This window comes from Triticum aestivum, chromosome 1B (genome assembly GCF_018294505.1).
Source record: "Triticum aestivum cultivar Chinese Spring chromosome 1B, IWGSC CS RefSeq v2.1, whole genome shotgun sequence".
NCBI lineage: Eukaryota > Viridiplantae > Streptophyta > Magnoliopsida > Poales > Poaceae > Triticum > Triticum aestivum.
The window spans coordinates 685,602,532-685,627,805 of NC_057795.1; the positions used below are offsets into that span (position 1 = coordinate 685,602,532).

The window sequence follows — 25,274 nt, forward strand, 5'->3', positions numbered from 1 at the left end:
TGTTGGGGAACGTTGCAGAAAACAAAAAATTTCCTACTCGTTTCACCAAGATCATCTAGGAGTTCATCTAGCAACGAGTGATTAGATGCATCTACATACCTTTGTAGATCGCGAGCGGAAGCGTTCAAAAGAACGGTGATGATGTAATCGTACTCGACGTGATCCAAATCACCGATGACCAGTGCCGAACGGACGGCACCTCCGCGTTCAACACACGTACGGAACAGCCACGTCTCCTCCTTCTTGATCCAGCAAGGGAGGGAGGAGAGGTTGAGGGAGATGGCACCAGCAGCAGCACGACGGCGTGGTGTTGATGGAGCTGCAGTACTCCGGCAGAGCTTCGCTAAGCACTATGGAGGTGGAGGAGGTGTTGGGGAGGGAGAAGGAGGCAACCAAAGGCCAAGGCGTTCAGGTATGAAGTCCCTCCTCTCCCCCACTATATATAGGAGGGCCAAGGGGGGTGGCCGGCCCTAGGAGATCCAATCTCCTAGGGGTGCGGCGGCCAAGGGGGTTTCCCTCCCCCCCAAGGCACCTAGGAGGTGCCTTACCCTCCTAGGACTCTTTCCCCCTTAAACCCTAGGCGCATGGGCCTATGTGGGGCTGGTGCCCTTGGCCCATTAGGCCAAGGCGCACCCCCTACATCCCATGTGGCCCCCCGGGACAGGTGGACCCACCCGGTGGACCCCCGGGACCCTTCCGGTGGTCCCGGTACAATACCGATAACCCCGAAACTTGTCCCGATGCCCGAAACAGGACTTCCCATATATAAATCTTTACCTCCGGACCATTCCGGAACTCCTCGTGACGTCCGGGATCTCATCCGGGACTCCGAACAACATTCGGGTTACTGCATATACATATCCCTACAACCCTAGCGTAACTGAACCTTAAGTGTGTAGACCCTACGGGTTCGGGAGGCAAGCAGACATGACCGAGACGACTCTCCGGTCAATAACCAACAGCGGGATCTGGATACCCATGTTGGCTCCCACATGCTCCACGATGATCTCACCGGATGAACCACGATGTCGAGGATTCTATCAACCCCGTACGCTATTCCCTTTGTCTATCGATATGTTACTTGCCCGAGATTCGATCGTCGGTATCCCAATACCTCGTTCAATCTCGTTACCGGCAAGTCACTTTACTCGTACCGTAATGCATGATCCCGTGACCAGACACTTGGTCACTCTGAGCTCATTATGATGATGCATTACCGAGTGGGCCCAGTGATACCTCTCCGTCATACGGAGTGACAAATCCCAGTCTTGATCCATGTCACCCAACAGACACTTTCGGAGATACCCGTAGTCTGCCTTTATAGTCACCCAGTTACGTTGTGACGTTTGGCATACCCAAAGCACTCCTACGGTATCCAGGAGTTACACGATCTCATGGTCTAAGGAAAAGATACTTGACATTGGAAAAACTCTAGCAAACGAACTATACGATCTTGTGCTATGTTTAGGATTGGGTCTTGTCCATCACATCATTCTCCCAATGATGTGATCTCGTTATCAATGACATCCAGTGTCCATAGTCAGGAAACCATGACTATCTGTTGATCAACGAGCTAGTCAACTAGAGGCTCACTAGGGACATGTCGGTGTCTGTTATTCACACATGTATTACGATTTCCGGATAACACAATTATAGCATGAATAAAGACAATTATCATGAACAAGAAATATAATAATAATGCTTTTATTATTGCCTCTAGGGCATATTTCCAACAGTCTCCCACTTGCACTAGAGTCAATAATCTAGTTACATTGTGATGAATCGAACACCCATGGAATTCTGGTGTTGATCATGTTTTGCTCTAGGGAGAGGTTTAGTCAACGGATCTGCTACATTCAGGTCCGTATGTACTTTACAAATCTCTATGTCTCCATCTTGAACATTTTCACGAATGGAGTTGAAGCGACGCTTGATGTGCCTTGTCTTCTTGTGAAACCTGGGCTCCTTGGCAAGTGCAATAGCTCCAGTGTTGTCACAGAAGAGGTTGATCGGCCCCGACACATTGGGTATGACTCCTAGGTCGGTGATGAACTCCTTCACCCATATTGCTTCATGTGCTGCCTCCGAGGCTGCCATGTACTCCGCTTCACATGTAGATCCCGCCACGACGCTTTGCTTGCAACTGCACCAGCTTACTGCCCCACCATTCAAAATATACACGTATCCGGTTTGTGACTTAGAGTCATCCAGATCTGTGTCGAAGCTAGCGTCGACGTAACCCTTTACGACGAGCTCTTCGTCACCTCCATAAACGAGAAACATTTCCTTAGTCCTTTTCAGGTACTTCAGGATATTCTTGACCGCTGTCCAGTGTTCCTTGCCGGATTACTTTGGTACCTTCCTACCAAACTTACGGCAAGGTTTACATCAGGTCTGGTACACAGCATGGCATACATAATAGAACCTATGGCTGAGGCATAGGGGATGACGCTCATCTCTTCTATATCTTCTGCCGTGGTCGGACATTGAGCTGAGCTCAATCTCATACCTTGCAACACAGGCAAGAACCCCTTCTTGGATTGATCCATATTGAACTTCTTCAATATCTTATCAAGGTATGTGCTTTGTGAAAGACCTATGAGGCGTCTTGATCTATCTCTATAGATTTTGATGCCTAATATATAAGCAGCTTCTCCAAGGTCCTTCATTGAAAAACTTTTATTCAAGTAGGCCTTGATGATGTCCAAGAGTTCTATATCATTTCCCATCAAAAGTATGTCATCTACATATAATATGAGAAATGCTACAGAGCTCCCACTCACTTTCTTGTAAACGCAGGCTTCTCCATAAGTCTGTGTAAACCCAAACGCTTTGATCATCTCATCAAAGCGAATGTTCCAACTCCGAGATGCTTGCACCAGCCCATAAATCGAGCGTTGGAGCTTGCACACTTTGTCAGCATTCTTAGGATCGACAAAACCTTCCGGCTGCATCATATACAATTCTTCCTTAAGGAAACCATTAAGGAATGCCGTTTTGACGTCCATTTGCCATATTTCGTAATCATAGAATGCGGCAATTGCTAACATGATTCGGACGGACTTCAGCTTCGCTACCGGTGAGAAAGTCTCATCGTAGTCAACCCCTTGAACTTGTCGATAACCCTTAGCGACAAGCCGAGCTTTATAGATGGTCACATTACCATCCGCGTCTGTCTTCCTCTTAAAGATCCATTTATTTTCTATGGCTCGCCGCTCAACGGGCAAGTCAGTCAAAGTCCATACTTTGTTTTCATACATGGATCCTATCTTGGATTTCATGGCTTCCAGCCATTTGTCGGAATCTAGGCCCGCCATCGCTTCTTCATAGTTCGAAGGTTCACCATTGTCTAATAGCATGATTTCCAAGACAGGGTTGCCGTACCACTCTGGTGCGGAACGTGTCCTTGTGGACCTTCGAATTTCAGTAGGAGCTTGATCAGAAGTATCTTGATCATTATCATTAACTTCCTCTCTAGTCGGTGCTGGCACCTCAGGAACATTTTCTTGAGTTGCGCCATTTTCCGGTTCAAGAGGTAATACTTCATCAAGCTCTACTTTCCTCCCACTTACTTCTTTCGAGAGAAACTCTTTCTCCAGAAAGGACCCATTCTTGGCAACAAAGATCTTGCCTTCGGATCTGAGGTAGAAGGTGTACCCAATAGTTTCTTTTGGGTACCCTATGAAGACGCATTTTTCCGATTTGGGTTCGAGCTTTTCAGGTTGTAGTTTCTTGACATAAGCATCGCATCCCCAAACTTTTAGAAACGACAGCTTAGGTTTCTTCCCAAACCATAATTCATACGGTGTCGTCTCAACGGATTTCGACGGAGCCCTATTTAAAGTGAATGCGGCAGTCTCTAAAGCATAGCCCCAAAAAGAAAGCGGTAAATCGGTAAGAGACATCATAGATCGCACCATATCTAACAGAGTGCGATTACGACGTTCGGACACACCATTACGCTGAGGTGTTCCAGGTGGCGTGAGTTGTGAAACTATTCCACATTTTCTTAAGTGTGCCCCAAACTCGTGACTCAAGTATTCTCCTCCACGATCTGATCGTAGAAACTTGATTTTCCTGTCACGTTGATTTTCAACCTCACTCTGAAATTCCTTGAACTTTTCAAAGGTTTCAGACTTGTGTTTCATTAAGTAGATATACCCATACCTACTTAAATCATCAGTGAGGGTGAGAACATAACGATAGCCACCGCGAGCCTCAACACTCATCGGACCGCACACATCAGTATGTATGATTTCCAATAAGTCGGTTGCTCGCTCCATTGTTCCTGAGAACGGAGTCTTGGTCATTTTACCCATAAGGCATGGTTCGCACGTGTCAAATGATTCATAATCAAGAGACTCTAAAAGTCCATCAGCATGGAGCTTCTTCATGCGTTTGACACCTATGTGACCAAGGCGGCAGTGCCACAAGTATGTGGGACTATCATTATCAACCTTACTTCTTTTGGTACTCACATTATGAATATGTGTAGCATCACGTTCGAGATTCATAAGGAATAAACCATTCACCATAGGAGCATGACCATAAAACATATCTCTCAAAAAATGGAACAACCATTATTCTCAGATTTAAAAGAGTAGCCATCTCGAATTAAACGAGATCCCGATACAATGTTCATGCTCAAAGCTGGCACTAAATAACAATTATTAAGGTTTAAAACTAATCCCGAAGGGAGATGCAGAGGTAGCGTGCCGACGGCGATCACATTGACCTTGGAACCATTCCCGACGCGCATCGTCACCTCGTCCTTTGCCAGTTTCCGTTTATTCCGCAGCCCCTGCTTTGAGTTACAAATGTGAGCAACTGCACCGGTATCAAATACCCAGGAGCTACTACGGGCACTAGTAAGGTACACATCAATTACATGTATATCACATATACCTTTTGTTTTGCCGGCCTTCTTATCCGCTAAGTACTTAGGGCAGTTCCGCTTCCAGTGACCGCTTCCCTTGCAATAAAAGCACTCAGTCTCGGGCTTGGATCCATTCTTTGGCTTCTTCCCAGCAGCTTGCTTGCCGGGCGCGGCAACCTCCTTGCCGTCCTTCTTGAAGTTCTTTTTACCCTTGCCTTTCTTGAACTTAGTGGTTTTATTGACTATCAACACTTGATGTTCCTTCCTGACTTCTACCTCTGCTGATTTCAGCATAGCAAATACTTCAGGAATGGTCTTTTCCATCCCCTGCATATTGAAGTTCATCACAAAGCTCTTGTAGCTTGGTGGAAGCGACTGGAGGATTCTGTCAATGACCGCATCATCCGGGAGATTAACTCCCAGCTGAGTCAAGCGGTTATGCAACCCAGACATAGTGAGTATGTGCTCACTCACAGAACTGTTTTCCTCCATCTTACAGCTAAAGAATTTGTCGGAGACTTCATATCTCTCGACCCGGGCATGAGCTTGGAAAACCATTTTCAGCTCTTCGAACATCTCATATGCTCCATGTCTCTCAAAACGCTTTTGGAGCCCCGGCTCTAGGCTGTAAAGCATGCCGCACTGAACGAGGGAGTAGTCATCGAAACGTGCCTGCCAAGCGTTCATAACATCTTGTTCTGCAGGGAGAACGGGTGCGTCACCAAGCGGTGCTTGTAGGACATAATCTTTCTTGGCAGCTATGAGGATGATCCTCAGGTTCCGGACCCAGTCCGTATAGTTGCTGCCATCGTCTTTCAGCTTAGTTTTCTCTAGGAACGCGTTGAAGTTGAGGACTACGTTGGCCATTTGATCTACAAGACATATTGCAAAGATTTTAGACTAAGTTCATGATAATTAAGTTCAACTAATCAAATTATTAGTGAACTCCCACTTAGATTAGACATCCCTCTAGTCATCTAAGTATTACATGATCCGAGTTAAACTAGACCGTGTCCGATCATCACGTGAGACGGACTAGTCAACATCGGTGAACATCTTCATGTTGATCGTATCTTCTATACGACTCATGCTCGACCTTTCGGTCTTCTGTGTTCCGAGGCCATGTCTGTACATGCTAGGCTCGTCAAGTCAACCTAAGTGTTTGCATGTGTAAATCTGTCTTACACCCGTTGTATGTGAACGTCTGAATAAAACACCCGATCATCACGTGGTGTTTTGAAACAGCGAACTGTCGCAACGGTGCACAGTTAGGGGGAACACTTCTTGAAATTATTGTGAGGGATCATCTTATTTACTACCGTCGTTCTAAGTAAACAAGATGCAAAACATGATAAACATCACATGCAATCAAATAATAAACGTGACATGATATGGCCAATATCACATAGCTCCTTTGATCTCCATCTTGGGGCTCCATGATCATCTTGTCACCGGCTTGACACCATGATCTCCATCATCATGATCTCCATCATCGTGTCTCCATGAAGTTGCTCGCCAACTATTACTTCTACTACTATGGCTAACGCGTTTAGCAATAAAGTAAAGTAATTTACATGGCGTTTCTTGATGACACGCAGGTCATATAAAAGAATAAAGACAACTCCTATGGCTCCTGCCGGTTGTCATACTCATCGACATGCAAGTCGTGAATCCTATTACAATAGCATGAACATCTCATACATCACATATAGATCATTCATCATTCATCACAACTTTGGCCATATCATATCACAAACCACTTGCTGCAAAAACAAGTTAGACGTCCTCTAATTGTTGTTGCAAGTTTTACGTGGCTGAATTAGGGTTCTAGCAAGAACGTTTTCTTACCTACGTTAAAGCCACAACGTGATTTGTCAACTTCTATTTACCCTTCATAAGGACCCTGTTCATCGATTCCGCTCCAACTAAAGTAGGAGAGACAGACACCCGCCAGCCACCTTATGCAACTAGTGCATGTTAGTCGGTGGAACCGGTCTCACGTAAGCGTACGTGTAAGGTTGGTCCGGGCCGCTTCATCCCACAATACCGCTGAAGCAAGAAAGGACTAGTAACGGCAAGAAAGTTGACAAATCTACGCCCACAACAAATTGTGTTCTACTCGCGCAAGAAGAACTACGCATAGACCTAGCTCATGATGCCACTGTTGGGGAACGTTGCAGAAAACAAAAAATTTCCTACTCGTTTCACCAAGATCATCTAGGAGTTCATCTAGCAACGAGTGATTAGATGCATCTACATACCTTTGTAGATCGCGAGCGGAAGCGTTCAAAAGAACGGTGATGATGTAGTCGTACTCGACGTGATCCAAATCACCGATGACCAGCGCCGAACGGACGGCACCTCCGCGTTCAACACACGTACGGAACAGCCACGTCTCCTCCTTCTTGATCCAGCAAGGGAGGGAGGAGAGGTTGAGGGAGATGGCACCAGCAGCAGCACGACGGCGTGGTGTTGATGGAGCTGCAGTACTCCGGCAGAGCTTCGCTAAGCACTATGGAGGTGGAGGAGGTGTTGGGGAGGGAGAAGGAGGCAACCAAAGGCCAAGGCGTTCAGGTATGAAGTCCCTCCTCTCCCCCACTATATATAGGAGGGCCAAGGGGGGGTGGCCGGCCCTAGGAGATCCAATCTCCTAGGGGTGCGGCGGCCAAGGGGGTTTTCCCTCCCCCCCAAGGCACCTAGGAGGTGCCTTACCCTCCTAGGACTCTTTCCCCCTTAAACCCTAGGCGCATGGGCCTATGTGGGGCTGGTGCCCTTGGCCCATTAGGCCAAGGCGCACCCCCTACAGCCCATGTGGCCCCCCGGGACAGGTGGACCCACCCGGTGGACCCCCGGGACCCTTCCGGTGGTCCCGGTACAATACCGATAACCCTGAAACTTGTCCCGATGCCCGAAACAGGACTTCCCATATATAAATCTTTACCTCCGGACCATTCCGGAACTCCTCGTGACGTCCGGGATCTCATCCGGGACTCCGAACAACATTCGGGTTACTGCATATACATATCCCTACAACCCTAGCGTAACTGAACCTTAAGTGTGTAGACCCTACGGGTTCGGGAGACAAGCAGACATGACCGAGACGACTCTCCGGTCAATAACCAACAGCGGGATCTGGATACCCATGTTGGCTCCCACATGCTCCACGATGATCTCATCGGATGAACCACGATGTCGAGGATTCTATCAACCCCGTACGCTATTCCCTTTGTCTATCGATATGTTACTTGCCCGAGATTCGATCGTCGGTATCCCAATACCTCGTTCAATCTCGTTACCGGCAAGTCACTTTACTCGTACCGTAATGCATGATCCCGTGACCAGACACTTGGTCACTCTGAGCTCATTATGATGATGCATTACCGAGTGGGCCCAGTGATACCTCTCCGTCATACGGAGTGACAAATCCCAGTCTTGATCCATGTCACCCAACAGACACTTTCGGAGATACCCGTAGTCTACCTTTATAGTCACCCAGTTACGTTGTGACGTTTGGCATACCCAAAGCACTCCTACGGTATCCGGGAGTTACACGATCTCATGGTCTAAGGAAAAGATACTTGACATTGGAAAAACTCTAGCAAACGAACTATACGATCTTGTGCTATGTTTAGGATTGGGTCTTGTCCATCACATCATTCTCCCAATGATGTGATCTCGTTATCAATGACATCCAGTGTCCATAGTCAGGAAACCATGACTATCTGTTGATCAACGAGCTAGTCAACTAGAGGCTCACTAGGGACATGTCGGTGTCTGTTATTCACACATGTATTACGATTTCCGGATAACACAATTATAGCATGAATAAAGACAATTATCATGAACAAGGAAATATAATAATAATGCTTTTATTATTGCCTCTAGGGCATATTTCCAACAGTTTGCTCTCCACTCGGTAGGATTTTTATTACTTAGGCGAGCACTGGGCTGCAGCTAAGCCCCCGAGTGGGAGGTTTGCTCTCCACTCGGTAGGATTTTTATTACTTAGGCGAGCACTGGGCTGCAGCTAAGCCCCCGAGTGGGAGGTTTGCTCTCCACTCGGTAGGATTTTTATTACTTAGGCGAGCACTGGGCTGCAGCTAAGCCCCCGAGTGGGAGGTTTGCTCTCCACTCGGTAGGATTTTTATTACTTAGGCGAGCACTGGGCTGCAGCTAAGCCCCCGAGTGGGAGGTTTGCTCTCCACTCGGTAGGATTTTGAATACTTAGGCGAGTACTTGGACTGCAACTAAGCCTCCGAGTGGGAGGCTGGCTCGCCACTTGGTAGGATTTTAAATACTTAGGCGAGTACTTGGACTGCAGCTAAGCCTCCGAGTGGGAGGCTGGCTCGCCACTCGGTAGGATTTTGAATACTTAGGCGAGTACTTGGACTGCAGCTAAGCCTCCGAGTGGGAGGCTGGCTCGCCACTCGGTAGGATTTTGAATACTTAGGCGAAGCGGATTCGCAGCTAAGCCCCCGAGTGAGAGACTGGCTCGCACTCGGAAAGGATTTTTTTACAAACTTAGGCGAATCGGATTCGCAGTTAAGCCACCCACTAGGGGAAATTTCAACAAAAAGCAATAACAATCACTGGGAAAATTATAACATTCTTGTCTTAGGTAAACAAACTACAAAAGTACTTTTATTACATCTCAACCGAGTGAGTTTTAAATGTAAAAGGGGTGGAGCAGCTCCGCGTTCCAAGCTCGAGGCTCGTCGATCTGGCGATCAACGTTGTAGAGATGATATGCTCCGTTGTGGAGGACTCTTGTGACGATGAAGGGACCTTCCCAAGTGGGGGCGAGCTTGTGTGGTTTCTGTTGGTCCACTCGGAGGACTAAATCTCCCTCTTGGAAGGCTCGACTCTTCACATTTCTGGCATGGAACCGACGCAAGTCTTGCTGATTGATAGTCGAGCGGATCAGGGCCATTTCTCTCTCCTCTTCCAAGAGGTCGACTGCATCTTGCCGAGCTTGTTCCGCTTCTTCTTCAGAGTATAGCTCGACTCGAGGCGCATTGTGAAGCAGGTCACTCGGCAGAACTGCTTCAGCTCCATAGACCAGGAAGAATGGAGTTCTCCCAGTCGACCGATTAGGAGTGGTCCTCAATCCCTAGAGAACTGATGGAAGTTCGTCGACCCAAGCTCCTGCTGCGTGCTTGAGATCACGCATCAGCCGTGGTTTCAGCCCTTTGAGAATGAGGTCGTTTGCTCGTTCTGCTTGTCCATTCGACTGAGGATGAGCCACTAAAGCATAGTCGACCCGCGTGCCTTGAGAAGCGCAGAAGGCTTTGAACTTGTCATTATCGAAGTTTGACCCATTGTCAGTGATGATGCTATGCGGAACTCCATATCTGAATATCAACTCTCTGATGAAACTGATAGCAGTGCATGCATCGAGGTTCTTGATGGGCTTGGCTTCGATCCACTTGGTGAACTTGTCGACTGCTACTAGCAAATGAGTGAAGCCGCTTCTGCCAGTTCTCAACGGTCCAATCATGTCGAATCCCCAAACAGCGAAGGGCCAAACGAGTGGAATGGTCTTCAAGGCAGAGGCTGGCTTGTGCGACATGTTGGAATAGAACTGACATCCTTCACACTTGTTGACTATTTCTTTTGCCATTTCATTTGCTTTCGACCAGTAAAATCCCGCTCGGTATGCTTTAGCCACAATGGTCCGAGAGGACGCATGATGGCCACAGGTCCGTGAGTGGATATCCTCAAGAATTATCTGACCTTCTTCTGGCGTGATACACTTCTGGCCGACTCCAGTCGCGCTTTCTCTGTACAATTGTCCCTTGATCACTGTAAAGGCCTTGGATCGACGGACGATCTGTCGAGCCTCTTCTTCATTCTCTGGGAGCTCTTTCCTTAGGATATATGCGATGTACAGCACTGTCCAGTCGGGAGTGATGACCACAACTTCCATAATCAGGTCGACCACGGCTGGGACCTCAACTTCAGTCGGATCATTGGCACTCTTTTGCTGCGGGGCTTCTTCTGTGAAAGGATCCTCCTGCACTGATGGAGCATGAATGTGTTCCAAAAATACATCACTGGGAATGGCTTCCCTTTTGGACCCTATCTTCGCCAAATCATCCGCAGCTTGATTTTTCAGTCGGGGTATATGATGAAGCTCTAACCCCTCGAATTTCTTCTCCAGCTTTCTCACTTCATTACAATAACCTGTCATAGCTGGGCTTCTGACATCCCACTCCTTCATCACTTGATTAACAACCAGATCCGAGTCGCCATAGACCATAAGGCGACGGACGCCGAGTGAAATGGCCATGCGCAACCCATACAGGAGTGCTTCATATTCTGCTTCGTTGTTGGAAGAATCAAAGTGAATCTGGAGAACATACTTGAGCCTATCTCCTCGGGGGGAAACCAATACAACCCCTGCACCAGAACCGTTCAGCATCTTGGAACCATCGAAAAACATAGTCTAGTGTTTCGAGTGAACTTGAGTCGGAAGCTGCTGTTCAGTCCACTCGGCGAGGAAATCTGCTATTGCTTGGGACTTGATGGCTTTCTTTGCCTTGAATTTGATATCAAGGGGAAGGAGTTCAATCGCCCATTTTGCCACTCACCAGTTGCATCTCTGTTATGAAGAATTTCCGACAAAGGGGCGTCGCTGACTACTGTAATGGAATGATCAGAGAAATAATGAGAAACCTTCTTCGTGGTCATATAGATCCCATAAATAAGCTTCTGATAGTGAGGGTATCTTTGCTTTGATGGGTTCAGTACTTCAGAAAGATAATAAACTGGGCGTTGAACTTTGAAGGTTTTTCCTTCTTCTTCCCGCTCGACCGTAAGTACAGTACTGACGACTTGTCCAGTGGCTGCAATGTAGAGCAGCAAAGGCTCTTTGCTGATTGGGGCAGCAAGCACCGGCTGGGTGGATAGCAGAGCTTTGAGCTCTGCAAACGCTGCATCAGCTTCTAGAGTCCACTCGAACTTGTCCGACTTCTTCATCAGTCCGTAAAGAGGCAATGCCTTTTCATCGAGGCGAGAGATGAATCGAATTAAAGCGGCCAAGCATCCAGTAAGTTTCTGGACATCGTGCACACGCATCAGGGCACTTCATTCGGAGTATGGTGCCAACCTTTTCTGGGTTAGCATCGATTCCTCGCTCAGAAACGAGAAAACCGAGTAACTTTCCACCAGGAACTCCAAATGTACACTTTGATGGGTTAAGCTTGATATCATACCTCCTGAGATTGGCAAATGTTTCAGCAAGGTCAGTCAATAGGTCGGAACCCTTTCGTGACTTGACCACTATATCATCCATGTACGCTTCCACATTCCGACTGATTTGAGTGAGCAAACACTTCTGAATCATCCTCATGAATGTGGCTCCGGCATTCTTTAGACCAAATGGCATGGTGACATAACAGAAGCACCCGAATGGAGTGATGAACGCTATTTTAATCTCATCGGGTCCATACAGACGGATCTGATGGTACCCGGAATAGGCATCTAAAAAAGACAACCTCTCGCATCCCGCAGTTGAGTCGACTATTTGGTCGATGCGAGGAAGAGAAAAATGATCTTTCGGGCAGGCCCGATTGATATGCTTGAAATCGATGCACATGCGCAACGACTTGTCCTTCTTGGGGACCATGACAACGTTGGCGAGCCACTCAGAGTGGTAGATCTCTCGGATGAACTCTGCTGCTAAGAGCCGAGCCACCTCCTCGCCAATGGCCTTTCTCTTCTGGATGGCAGACCGCCGAAGATACTCTTTAACCGGTTTGAATTTTGGGTCGACTTGTAGGCGATGCTCAGCCAGCCCCCTGGGAACACCCGACATGTCAGCATGCTTCCATGCAAAGATGTCCCAGTTCTCACGGAGGAACTGGATGAGCGCTTCTTCCTATTTTGAGTCGAGTGTTGTTGAGATGTTGGTCGGAGCAGCATTGGGATCAGTGGGGTGAATGTGAACCTGTTTCGTCTCGCCAGTTGACTGAAATGCTGACTCCGTAGCGGGCTTCTTAGCTCGCAACAAATCACTCGGATCTGCAGTTTTCTGATACTCTTGTAGCTCTACCACTGCCAACTGAGCATCGGCGATCTTAGAGCCTTTCTGGAAGCACTCTTCTGCCTTCTTCCGATTTCCCGTGACAGTGATCACGCCCTTGGGACCAGGCATCTTCAGTTTAAGATACACGTAACATGGTCGGGCCATGAAACATGCATAAGCTGGTCTCCTCAGAATAGCGTGATAAGCACTCTGGAAATCCACGACCTCAAAGGTCAACTTTTCTTTTCGGAAATGCTTTGAATCACCAAAAACTACATCAAGAGCAATTTGGCCGAGTGACTCAGCCTTCTTTCCAGGAATGACTCCGTGGAAGCTCATGTTACTGGTACTGAGTCTGGACATCGGAATGCCCATCCCTTTCAACGTCTCCGCGTATAATATGTTCAAGCCACTACCACCATCCATCAGGACTTTGGTCAGTCGAGTGCCTTCAACAACTGGGTCGACCACCAATGCTTGCCTCCCAGGGGTGGCAATGTGCGTCGGGTGATCAGACTGGTCGAATGTGATGGCGGTCTGGGACCATTTCAGATAATTGGGAGTCGCTGGAGCAACCAAGTTCACTTCCCGATTGATAACCTTCAATCGGCTTTTGCTTTCGACGTCAGCAAAAATCATCAGGGTGGAATTGACCTGGGGATATCCACCATCACTGTCATCTCTGTCCTCAACTTTGTCTGTCTACTTATCCTTATCCTTGAGCTGTTTCCCTTGGAACTGCTGAATCAAGAGCCGACACTGTCGAGTGGTATGTTTCGGGTAAATGAGTTTACCCTCTTCATCTTTCTTTGTATGAATATGACATGGCAAATCCAACACGTCGTTTCCATCCTGGTCTTTCACTTTCATGGGGTTCCAAGGACCCTTGGGTTTCCCCTTGAACTTTCCCGGGGTCACGGCCAAGGCCTCTCCGGGAGCCGCTGGCTCGGCTTTGCGCTTTTGCTTCCGACTGGAATTTCCTCCGCCGGCCTCATTGGCGGCCGATTTATATTTACCACACCGGAGCCGATCCTCTTCTTCACCATTTGCATACTTGGTGGCAATCTCCATCATCCGACTCAGGGTCATATCTTCGGTTCGACCAAATTTCAAACTCAATTCTCTGTTCTTGACACCTTCCTTGAAGGCACAGACTGCCTGGTGATCAGATACATTCTCGACCGTGTGGTGCAAAGTGATCCACCTCTGGATATAATCTCTCAAAGTTTCACTCGACTTTTGCACACACGACTGCAACTCCGTCAAACCTGCTGGTCGTTTGCAAGTTCCTTCAAATGTCCTGACAAACACTCGGGCAAGATCTTCCCAAGTGTAAATACTGCTGGGTGCTAACTGATTCAACCACGCCTGGCTGAACCCTCCAACATAAGAGGCAAATGCTTCATGGCTACCTCATCGTTGCCACCGCCGATCTGAACCGCCACTCGGTAATCTTCAAGCCAAGTGTCAGGCTTGGATTCTCCAGTGAGCTTGCTGACTCCAGTCGCCAACCTGAAGTTGGGAGGAATCACTGTGGCTCTGATGGCTCTGTTGAAACACTCTGGTCCCGAGATATGAACTCTGCTGCTGGAAGGAACATCTCTATCATGGCCCTCTCGGTGAGCTCTGTTCCTGTCGACCAAACCTTGAACGATAATAGATCTCGCATCAAAGCCTGGTTCCCTGGGGTCGACTGGAACTCTTCGCCCAACACTGTTTTGGCGTCTGTCGTCCTGCTGCCGAGGAGCGTATGATCCACCCCTTGGGGGAGGAGTGCGCACTCGACGTCGATCGTTGCGATCGAATCGGTGCTCATACTGCTCGCGGCCCTTGTATTGATCATCATGTCGGCCCCCACGTTCTTCACGCCTCGGGGGCGATCTTGAACTATGGTCCGACTGGACTGAATTCGCAGCGAAGGATCGGCTGTGAACCCTGTTCCGCGACTGGGATACAACTGAGTTTTGATCTCCTGCCGCCCGGAGCAAATCCCTGATTTGCTGCAAACCTCTACCCGCCTCCGACTGGGAAGGCTGAATTGACTCTGCTATACGGGCGACAGCTGCTAAATTCTGAATCGGAGTTCGATATACCTGAGTTGGCGGTTGAAAGAGCTGGCGTCGACTGGATTCTGGAACCCTTGGTCGCGTACGCGTGTCGAGTACTCGCTGAAGATTCTCTAGTCGAGTGCGCTCAGCCAGGTTGGCCAAGCGCGCATCCTCCAAGGCGCGAGCCTCGGGGGTTTCTCCAACGATAGGAGTGTGAAGTGCATCCATGTTCCGACGGCGAAGCTCCTCCCTCTGGAGCGAAGTGCGGGGCTCGGGCAAGTACTCTTCATGGACTTGCTCCGGATCGTCTCCACCGCCACCTCCGTTGGTGCTGGTGAATCCAGGGGGACTGCATGGTCCATCGACCATCAGAACCTCCGCCGCCGGGTCACTGCTATCGCATTCGGACGCAGTCTCTATGGAGCCAGTCGACAGGTCGAACAGGCCGTAGAGAGATTCGTCGGGCTCGATCGCCGTGACTTGGGGGATGGCCGACTGGCGGGCCACCGCATGCCTCACCCACCGCTGAAGCCTCGACCGACCGGAACGCTTGCGCCGGTGGGAGACTGGGAGTGAAGACAGCGCAGGAGCCGACCCATACTGGGTCGACGGTTGCCGCAGGAGGACGCCATGGACACACGCGCGTAAGTGCGTCACCCCGCGGACGGGGAGCGCGTCCACGTCGAGTGGAGCCTCCTGAAGCCAAGCGGAGCCGTCGGCGACGAACGTGAGCGCACCGAGACGGATCTCGTGGCCATCGATCAGAACTCCACCTGAAACCATTATGCCGGAGATCGAAAGAATCCAACTTCTCCAACAAATCGCTGGAACACCTGCCCCAAGGTGGGCGCCAACTGTCGTGGTTCTAAGTATGACAGTAGAATGGGGGGTAGGTATGGAGAGGCAAGATCCTAGCTATGGAGTAGTTGTATGCGCAAGGGATTTACGAGTTCATGCCCTTCTCGGAGGAAGTAATAGCCCTACGTCTCGGAGCCCGGACGCGATCGACTGGATTATATGCGTATGTGTTACAGGGGTGCGAACTGTTCTACCTGTGGAGGGGGGTGGCTTATATAGAGTGCGCCAGGACCCCAGCCAGCCCACGTAGTAGAGGGTTTAAGGTGCGTTAAAGCTAGGCGTTACTGGTAACGCCTTTACATAAAGTGTCATTAAGGTCATAAAGACTATTTAACTACAGACCGTTTGGGTACCGAGTGGCTCTTGGACTCCTGGTGGTCGAGTCTGTCTTCATGGTCGAGTGTCTTTGAATCTGTCGAGTGGAAACCTACCAGGTCGACTGGAAGGCTGCTTCTCTTGTGAGTGTCCTTGTGGAAGGTACCTTTGGGCAGGTCTATGACCCTACCCCAGGTACATGACTTCATCACCGGCCGAAGCATTGCACCGACACGCGCTCCGCGTTCGATCGTTTCATTCAGTCGCAGACATACGTTCCCTGGTGGATGAACATTTTAAATATTCCCTACTACCAGCGATGGATTTGCTACATCCATTACGGAGCTGCGACCTACTACGGCTGTGTTTTTTTTGTTGCAACCATCCTCATATTTTGCTACTACCGGCGAGGAATATTGCTACAACGAACAAAGCTTTTTTGTTGCCACCGACCGACGCTGGAGCTAGAACCGGAAGAGTTTTGCTACAACCGTGAAGCCTTGAGCTGGAAACAACTTCTGTTTTTGCTGCGTCGACTAGAGCAATTTCTGCGGCGGCAACGCCGGGGCCTTTATTTTGTTGCAACCGGCAACCGCAAAAGCTTCCATTGACATGCTTTTTTGCTACATGGGAGCTGCATCCAAGAGAGGGGGAGGTTGCAAAGAAGGACGCATGACCGTGTTGCCGGCGAAGCTACGCCGGTGAGGTTGCAATCTATCAAGGCGGGGGCTGGATCCGACGAGGGGGGACGCTTCGGGAGTGCGGCAACCAACTGTGCTTCCAGATCTGCGGGGTGCGTGACGAGCTTGGTGCGAGGTGAGGGGGAGCATGGGCGAGCTCGATGCGGCTGGGAGAGTGCGCAGGGGTTGCCCGGTAACAGAGGAAGAAGAAGCACGGGGAATGAGATGAAATCGGGCGGTTACAGGAGTCCTAATTGGACGGCTAGGACGTGACCGGCCCAAAGTTTGGGCCGGCGCACCGGCGCCTATAGTCCCCCATTTTATTTTGCTGCATTTAAACCTTATTGTTTGACCATGATGGTGGCTTTATTTATGAAGCGGGTATTTTTTGAGATAAAAAATCATTTTTTTTCTGAGGCTAAGCTCTTGTCAATAACCTCGGGAAATAGCAAATATCCCATGAGAGAGAGGAAAAAAAATATCCCAACTCGCTTTCACCCTCAAAGATCCAATCTTTTTGCAAGTGTCCGCTCCAGCCAGAAGCCCAGAACACAAAGGCAGGCCTCTGGATTGATAGGCCCCCTGCAACTCTATCCCCTTCCTCCCAGCGGCGCCATCACCATTGCCGCCCGCAGCTATCCGGCGCCATGGGTCTGCCCATGGCGCGCGGCCCGTGCTGCTGCTCGCCCTCGCCGTCGTCGTCGTCGTCCTCCTCCTCCTCCTCTCCGTGGATGCTGCAGGCCCATCTCCCCAAGCACCCCCACTCTCCACGTGAGCGCTCCAGTCTCTTGACCTCTTGTCAGATATCTGCATGTTTTTTCCTATCTTATCTTCTTCCCCGTGCAAGAACCACCCCCTTATCTACAAGGTGCTGTGATTTTGCCAACAGAACAGAAAAATGTTACTGTAGTGTAGTTCAGACTTCTGTTTCTGAATGTTACCTGACGGTTGATGATTGTCTGAATGACTATGCATGGCTGCGTGTTTGGATAATTCGGAAAGCCAGACACAACCTTAATTTCTGTGATTCTGTGATGGATGCAGTGGGCGGGAGGTCAGTTTGCTCTGAATCCCTGAGAGTTCTTGCCCTGCATCTCTTGCTCAATCGGCGCGCTAATCTTAGCCGGCGCCGGGGTGAGATTGTCGGAACTGCTGTGTCTTCACCCGGTTTGCTTCAGATAACAGAGAACAAGGCAAGCAGCTCACCAATAATAAAGGTGCACACTCTGAATTCAATCACACATTTGCTCTTTGTTTTCTGAATTTTGGTACAGAAAATGACCACATTGTCAATTCCAGGTGGATGCAGAAAGAACATCCCTTGATGGTGCTCTTGACAGAAATGCGCAGTTCAACATGTCTGCTTGGATGGATGTATCGCACACAAGTAGCAACAGTTTGGAGTATAACTTATTGATGCAAAACATCCACGTGTTACAGAGTAGTTTGGCTGCTCAAGATTTGGTGGTGCTTGAAAGAGATATCCTTGTACATATTGAACAGCTTGGAGCTCTGAAATGGTTTAACGCGTCGAGGTCTGGTGCCACCATAACACATACCTCACATGAAACAGATTTTGCACTTCCTTGGAATGATACCAAATTCACTCCGATAACTCCTCTCGAGGAGCAAAGCGATGATCAATTGGTGATTATTCGAAGCGGGAAAAGCCAAGAGAGGAAACTGAAGAGAATTAGAGCGTCAGAAAAGATCCCCGGGGTTTGTGTAAAAGCATCCTCACGAAAACCAAGAAAATCACGCAGGTCCACTAGTAGTCAATTTATAACTGAGTGGAAAAACTATCCAGGCCGGCGAAGGAGCATAGTTCGGGAACAGTCGGAGTTGCTGGTGACTATCAAGGTATCCCCCTCATCAGTATTCTCATTGCCATATTGTTCATGTCCTCGTCTGTAACGTTTTCTGAATGTGCGTGTTCCCAGGAATGTGCAAACCTTGAGAAGATCAGGGAAAACATGGTGAAGGAAGGGCAGGAGGTCTGCTATGATAAGTGGGCCAAAGCAGCTGGAGTTGATGAAGCGGCCCTGAAGAGTAGACTGCAAGCCGGATACTGCTGCAGAGAGAGGTTACTGGTGACCACCGAGTGGCTTGTCAAATACATTGCAAGGACATACACCGGAATGGGGACAGCTTTCGAGGATCTACTCCAGGTTGCAAGCTTATACTTCTAACCTCTCCTTATCTCCTGTACCTTGACAACTAGCAACCTTTTGTAACCGGCCTTGTCGGAAATGACAATGCAGGCTGGGAAAATGGGTGTCCTTGATGGCGCTGAGAGGTTCGACAGCCGGAGAGGATGCAAATTCTCAACCTATGTGAAGTACTGGATAAGGAAACCCATGCTAGCGCTCCTCGCTGAAAATTCTGGAGTGATCCAGCTGCCCGTATGCCTCTGAACCCAACAGCTATTTCAATATGTGTCAGTTTGTGCTTCATGCAAGAAAAGAAAAGCATATACCTTTGTTGATGATATGGAACTGACGATGGAATTATGCAAGTGTAGGCAAGGATGGATTGTATCATCCGAAAGGTCAGGGAAGCTAAGCGGGCAATTCGATCCAGCACTGGGCGGAATCCAATAGACGCGGAGATCGCGACCTTCGTTGGCGCGTCGGTTGCCAATGTTAGATTGGCTCGGAAGTGCTCCCGTCGTGTCGTTTCACTCTACATGGAGGTCGGGGCCGGACAGAACGCCAAGTTCGTGGTATTGCCCTCTAGCCTTCTCTGAATGCCCTCTCACATTCAGAAACCAGAGTTATGAATGATCAATGAATCCATGGAAATGTACAAACTTCTCAGATAAGAGAATAACAACTCCCCTATTATCTCAAAAACTACAGTTAGTTCATACAGTACGTCAATTTGAATGACGAATAAGTCTGTCTGAAGGGCGTTTAAACTGCAGGACGTGACCCCAGACACATCACTAGAAGACCCAGAGGAGGCCATCTTCCGGAGGCAGCTGAGGGAGAGGCTTCTCCTGGTCCTGGACAGGCTCCCGGCGAGGGAAGGGCGCGTGCTGAAGCTGCGACACGGCCTCGAGGATGGCAGGTGCCGGTCCCTGGAGCAGATCGGAGGCATCTACCACGTGTCCAAGGAATGGATCAGGAAGATCGAAAAGTCAGCTATGTTGAAGCTCAGGAACGAGGACGTGCATGATGAGCTGAAGGACTTCTGTGGATTCTAGAGCTGCTAGCTAGTACCTTTCTAGTGCAGATTGGCACAAGGTAGCTCAGCCATGAGGCCTAATTTTCACTGAGATTGTGAGAGAGTTCCATAGGAGTTTGTATATATGTGAATCACATTGCAGCACATGACACGCTTGTCCTGATGGTGGCTGATGGGTACATGTATAGTACAGTGTTTAACTTGATTATATTTTGGTGAACTGACAGTGAAACATGAAGTTCTTTATTTTTTCAGTCTTCTTATGATTGCCACAGATATTAACTCCAGTCTCAGGGCCTGGATCAAGGATTCCTTTTTTTTTGACAAAAAAGACCAAGGATTCCTAGAACAAACAGAATCATTCACACCACAAAGACCACTGAGCTTCCACCTACACCACATAATTTTTTTTGAGGGGTACCTGCACCACGGAAATGAGCCGGCCCTTTCGCGCAGGACCGCACAAATCAGCCGGCCTTCTTGCCCCAGTTAACGGACCGTTTGCGCACCCTGGACCCCGAAAACAACCCGCAAACTGCGCGGTAGAAGAAAGTCAGCAAATATTCTGGTGTGTGTTTTCTTTGTTTTACTCGTGTACGTTTCTTTAATTTGCGAATTTGCAAAATAAAAATCTTGGATTTAAAAATTCTTTGTGAATTTAAAAAATTCAATGCATTTTAAAAATGTTTACAAATTCAAAAATGTAGTGAACTCAAAATATGTTTGCAATATCAAAAAATGTACGCGGAATTGAAAAATAGTTTGTAAATTCAAAAATATGTTCCAAAATTTGGAAAAAGGTTCTCGGATATAAATAACTGTTCATGAATTTGAAAAATGTTCCCAGGCTTCAAACAATGTGCTGAATTTCAAACAATGTCCATGTAAAAGTGTTTAATAGTTTTATGTTTTTCCCAAAATTAAAAAAATTACCAATGAAATTGTGAAATATTAATGAATTCAAAAAGGTTTTGTGAATTAAAAACAATGAATTCAGAAAATGTTCCCGAATTTCAAAATTATTTTCAAATTTGAAAGAGAAAAAGAAACAATAATAAAAACCAGAAAAACTCTGATTGAGGGAGTCTTGTACTCATACTCCGGAGGAACACCTGGCCTGTTCCAAAAAAATTAAAGAGGAACACCTGGAAATATTTACAGAACCCTGTAGGCCTGTACTCTCTCAAGCATGTCCAGGTGGAACTAAATGTTCTCGCATCAGGCGTGATTATTATTATTGTGACCTTGCAAGAGAGTTCATGTAATTCATCAAGAAAATAAATAAATTACCAGCATATTATTTTTCGTACATGATGAATGTGCTGAATTGTAGATGGGCTTTAGGCCCATATAGACAATATTTCCTGGGAAACCTCAAAGGTCCATGTGGAGTGTCATGACATGGCGGAAAGTTTAGTACCACCCTCATTTTGGAGAAGAGTTGGAACCAACATATAAGGTATCCTTTTTCACATGATATTGGAGCTTGAGATGGGCAGTATTGTTTCACCTGTGCTCCTCCACTACAGCCGGCGCGTCGTCAACAAGCCAAGCTCAGACCATGTCATGTGCGCGCTTTATTTTGGTCGGTTGGGAACGGATAATTAATTGACAATTAATTACGAGTCATTAATGAATGCATTATGATCCGGCGTATCGGATCATGGGTTGTTGTTGTTGTTGACTTGTCGTGGGCTTGACCCAACGTCTCCCTACCCGACTGCATGTTGTCGACTCGATTGTGAACCTAAGAATGCTATTGTGGATGGCTTGAGATTGTTTCATGACTTCTTTTTGACAAGAAACAACGGGTGTTGCATTTCATTGTTGATGAAGAAGAACGTACCACAAAGCTCAGATGGGACGAGCTAATTCGAAAACGATCACACCCTCGCCAATCCGGCTTCAAATGAAAACGTTAGGCCTGCCCACCACATGAATGAGAGCTCGGATCGCATTTGCCAAGTGCCATCAACACCAACCACCGCCTACCAATGGCCCGTCCAAACGGTAGCCACTCCTAAAACGATGTCCCAAGAGGAGCGACACGCCGGCGTCATCATCGTATGGTCCCGTAGAGGATACGAGGTTTCCCCCAAGTTGTCCAGGGCGAAGAAGTGAGCATTCCGCCTCAATAACGCCTTCAAGAAGGAAGCAGATGCTCGCGGGCACTTCCGGCATCTGCCACGGCCGCAACCGGAAGTAAGGCGCAAGCCCGATCCAATACTGGTTGGCCCGCCACCACCACCGCCACGAGACCGCATTGGACAACCGCCGTCCCCTTGCGCCCGACTATCGCCACAGCCACCAACATATATGGGCACCGGGGCCTAGATCCACCATACGCGGACCTCCCGGAGCCAAGCGAGCTCACAGACGCCGGGGCACACCACCGTCAACGGCACCACCACACTCGCGACCAGATCGGTGCCCCGCTCCCGCATGGCCCTTCTCCTCTGTCACGGCACCGAGCACGACCTTGCACTACGGTGGTCCGCCTTAGGCCCAGATTCTGTCCTCCATAAACGATGCCGACTGCAACATCGAGCTCGGCCCACATGCTCCGGACCACAAATCGACGTGTCACCGCTCACCCTCCTCACCATCATAGGCACCGGAGCAAAGGGGCTCAACCTTTGCTTCATGTGGGCAGATAACCGTGCACCGTGAGTGAGCGCTCCACTGCCATCATTCTCGGAAACATCGTGTGCTTTCTCGCTGGCTTTTCTAGTACTACGAAGAGCGTAGGAAGGTGGGAGAGTAGGGTGGCGGTGGCTAGGTTCATTTGAAAAAGAATTCATTCTGAAGCGGACTGCCAGTAATCATATAGCTTTCTTCATGCGATTTGTCTACTAGACGACCCATTGCACCCTTGGCATAAAATCTAAATTGAACCAAAAAGTGAAGTGAACTCTTAGAACCTTTTTTTTTTTGCTGAACTATATGCAAAATATGATAACTTGTTGCGCCTTGGTGCAAAAACCAAATGTAACCGAGAAGTTAGGCGAACTATTAATCATTTTTTTTTGCTACCCATAAATAGGATTGGGTTGAATATGATTGTATGAAGAAATGTTGATCATCCTACCGATATTTGAAGAATGTGCACCGAGTACACCCGACGGGGTTCCATAGATACATCAAGTTTGGCATACCAGCCGGCATAGAGTTTGTTGCTCCCACTGTTAGAAGGGAGAGAGAGGGATTGTTGCGGAATATGATGGATGTATTATTGAGCCTCGAGGGCGAGTATATATTGAGTACAAGATTTGGAAGGCAAGACACCTCTCCTAAAAATAAGGTAGGAGACGGATTACAAATCCTAGACTACCAAATACATGTATCCCAAATATATCTCTAACATCCCTCCCACAGTCGTAGCGGTAGAGTTGCGAACAAGAGGAGTGCCGCGGATGGTCAGACTGGAGAGAATAGCAGCCAATGGGTGAAACCCCCCCCCCCCCCAGTCACGGGAGCGTCGTGGACGGTGTCACGTCGCGGACGCGTTGACTGTAGAGGAAGCCGACGAGTTGCTCAAGCGGATGATAACCTTTTGTGCCGTTGTCGAGGTAGCCGGGAGCGTAGGGTCACTACGAGGGAAATCCTTATACACAGAAACGTACTACTTACTACTAGCGCGCGTAAAATAAACGCGCTGCAGCTAAGATTATAACAGTAGCGCGCCAGGCAAAAGAAGTGCTACTACTATAATTTCGACACTGTTCTCCGCGGGCTAGGAATAGTAGCAGCGAGCTCACGGAAAGCGCGCTGCTGCTAAGATGGTTGTAGCAACGTGTTTTACGCGGAAAACGCTACTGGTAGTGAAAAGAAAATAAAATAAAAAACATATACATAAGTAAATGAAAATGAAAGAAATAGAAAAGGGGAAAGGAAGAAAAGAAAATGTCATGGAAAATAAAAATAATAAAAATAAAGGGAAAAGGCGTAGCAGCAGCGTGCTATTAGTACAAGCGCTATAGCTAACATATCAGTAGCGCGTTTTGTTAGCCCGCGCTATAGCTATGTTAGATATAGCTAATGTAGCAGCAACGCTTTTCCGCGAACGCGCTACTGCTATTTTTGACTTAACCGCGCGGTTCTTTTTCTCCACAGCCACTTCCCCCAAATCCCACCTCGATCTGTTGTCGCCGCCGTTGTCGCCCTGCATCGCCGTCGGCCGCCGCGCGCTCTCCCGTCGCCCTCCGCACGCCCTCTGCTGCCCTCGACCCCAACCCCGACCTCGACCTCGACCTCGACCTCGACGCCGACCCTGACGCCGACCCCGACCTTGATCTCGACACCGACCCCGACCCCGACCTTGACGCCACGTGCCCCTCGCTCAGCCGCTCCCTAACTCCGCTGACACCGGAGGTGAGCACGCCTACACCTCCTCCTCCTCCTCCCCTACCTCTGCCTAGCTAGCGTTCCTAGGGTTCATCTAATTAGTTAGGGTTCATCAAATTAGCAACTGCTTGTAGATGCTTAAGTAGTTATATAGTTGTTGTGCATCAAATGTAGTTAAGTAAATATAATTGTAAACTAGATGTTAATTAGGGCAGTAGTTGTAGATGCTTAAGTAGTTTTTAGGACAAATTCCTAGGGTTCATCAATGGTGCTTAAGTAGTTGTAGACGGTTAAGTACCTAGCTAGGGCAGTAGGGTTTAACTAGATCTTAATTAGGGCAGTAGTGTTTAGTTTAGAGAGAGAAATTCAATATAGTTTTTTTACTGTTTTTTAGTAAGTGTTTAATAGAATTAGTAACAAAATTAATAGAACTAGTTGAACTAGTTTAGTTTTAGTAAGAACTAGTTAAATTAATAGAACTAGTTTTTTAGTAAGAAAATTAATAGAACTAGTTTATTTTTAGTAAGAACTAGTTGAGTTAATAGAACTAGTTTTTTTAGTAAGAAAATTAATAGAACTAGTTGAACTAGTTTATTTTTGGTAAGAACTAGTTGAATTAATAAAATTAGTTTTTCTTAGTAAGATAATTAATAGAACTAGTTGAGCTAGTTTATTTTTAGTAAGAACTAGTTATTTTTTTATATATTAAGTGCTTAGTTAAACTAGTTGAATTAATACAACTATTTTATTTTTAATACAAAAATTAATCGAACTAGTTTATTTTTTTTAGTTAAAGAAATTATTCCCGCATCGACGTCGACGATGCCTATCCCCACTAGTAGAAAAACACCTAATAGTCCCTATTCGTAAGGGCCTTTAGTCCCGGTTCATGAACCGGGACTAATGGATCGTTACTAATACCTCCACCCATTAGTCCCGGT

General features: G+C 47.9%; 1 protein-coding gene across 1 annotated transcript; it reads left to right on the top strand.

Moving 5' to 3' along the window:
* The first annotated feature begins 17,304 nt into the window (after nt 1-17,304).
* LOC123149263 (RNA polymerase sigma factor sigC) lies at nt 17,305-20,240 on the top strand. Its single transcript, XM_044568896.1, has 7 exons — nt 17,305-17,574; nt 17,848-18,020; nt 18,103-18,663; nt 18,744-18,971; nt 19,065-19,205; nt 19,325-19,525; nt 19,727-20,240. Exons 1-7 carry the CDS (start codon nt 17,451-17,453, stop codon nt 20,006-20,008), a joined length of 1,710 nt encoding a protein of 569 aa, XP_044424831.1. The 5' UTR covers nt 17,305-17,450; the 3' UTR covers nt 20,009-20,240.
* Nucleotides 20,241-25,274: the final 5,034 nt, after the last annotated feature.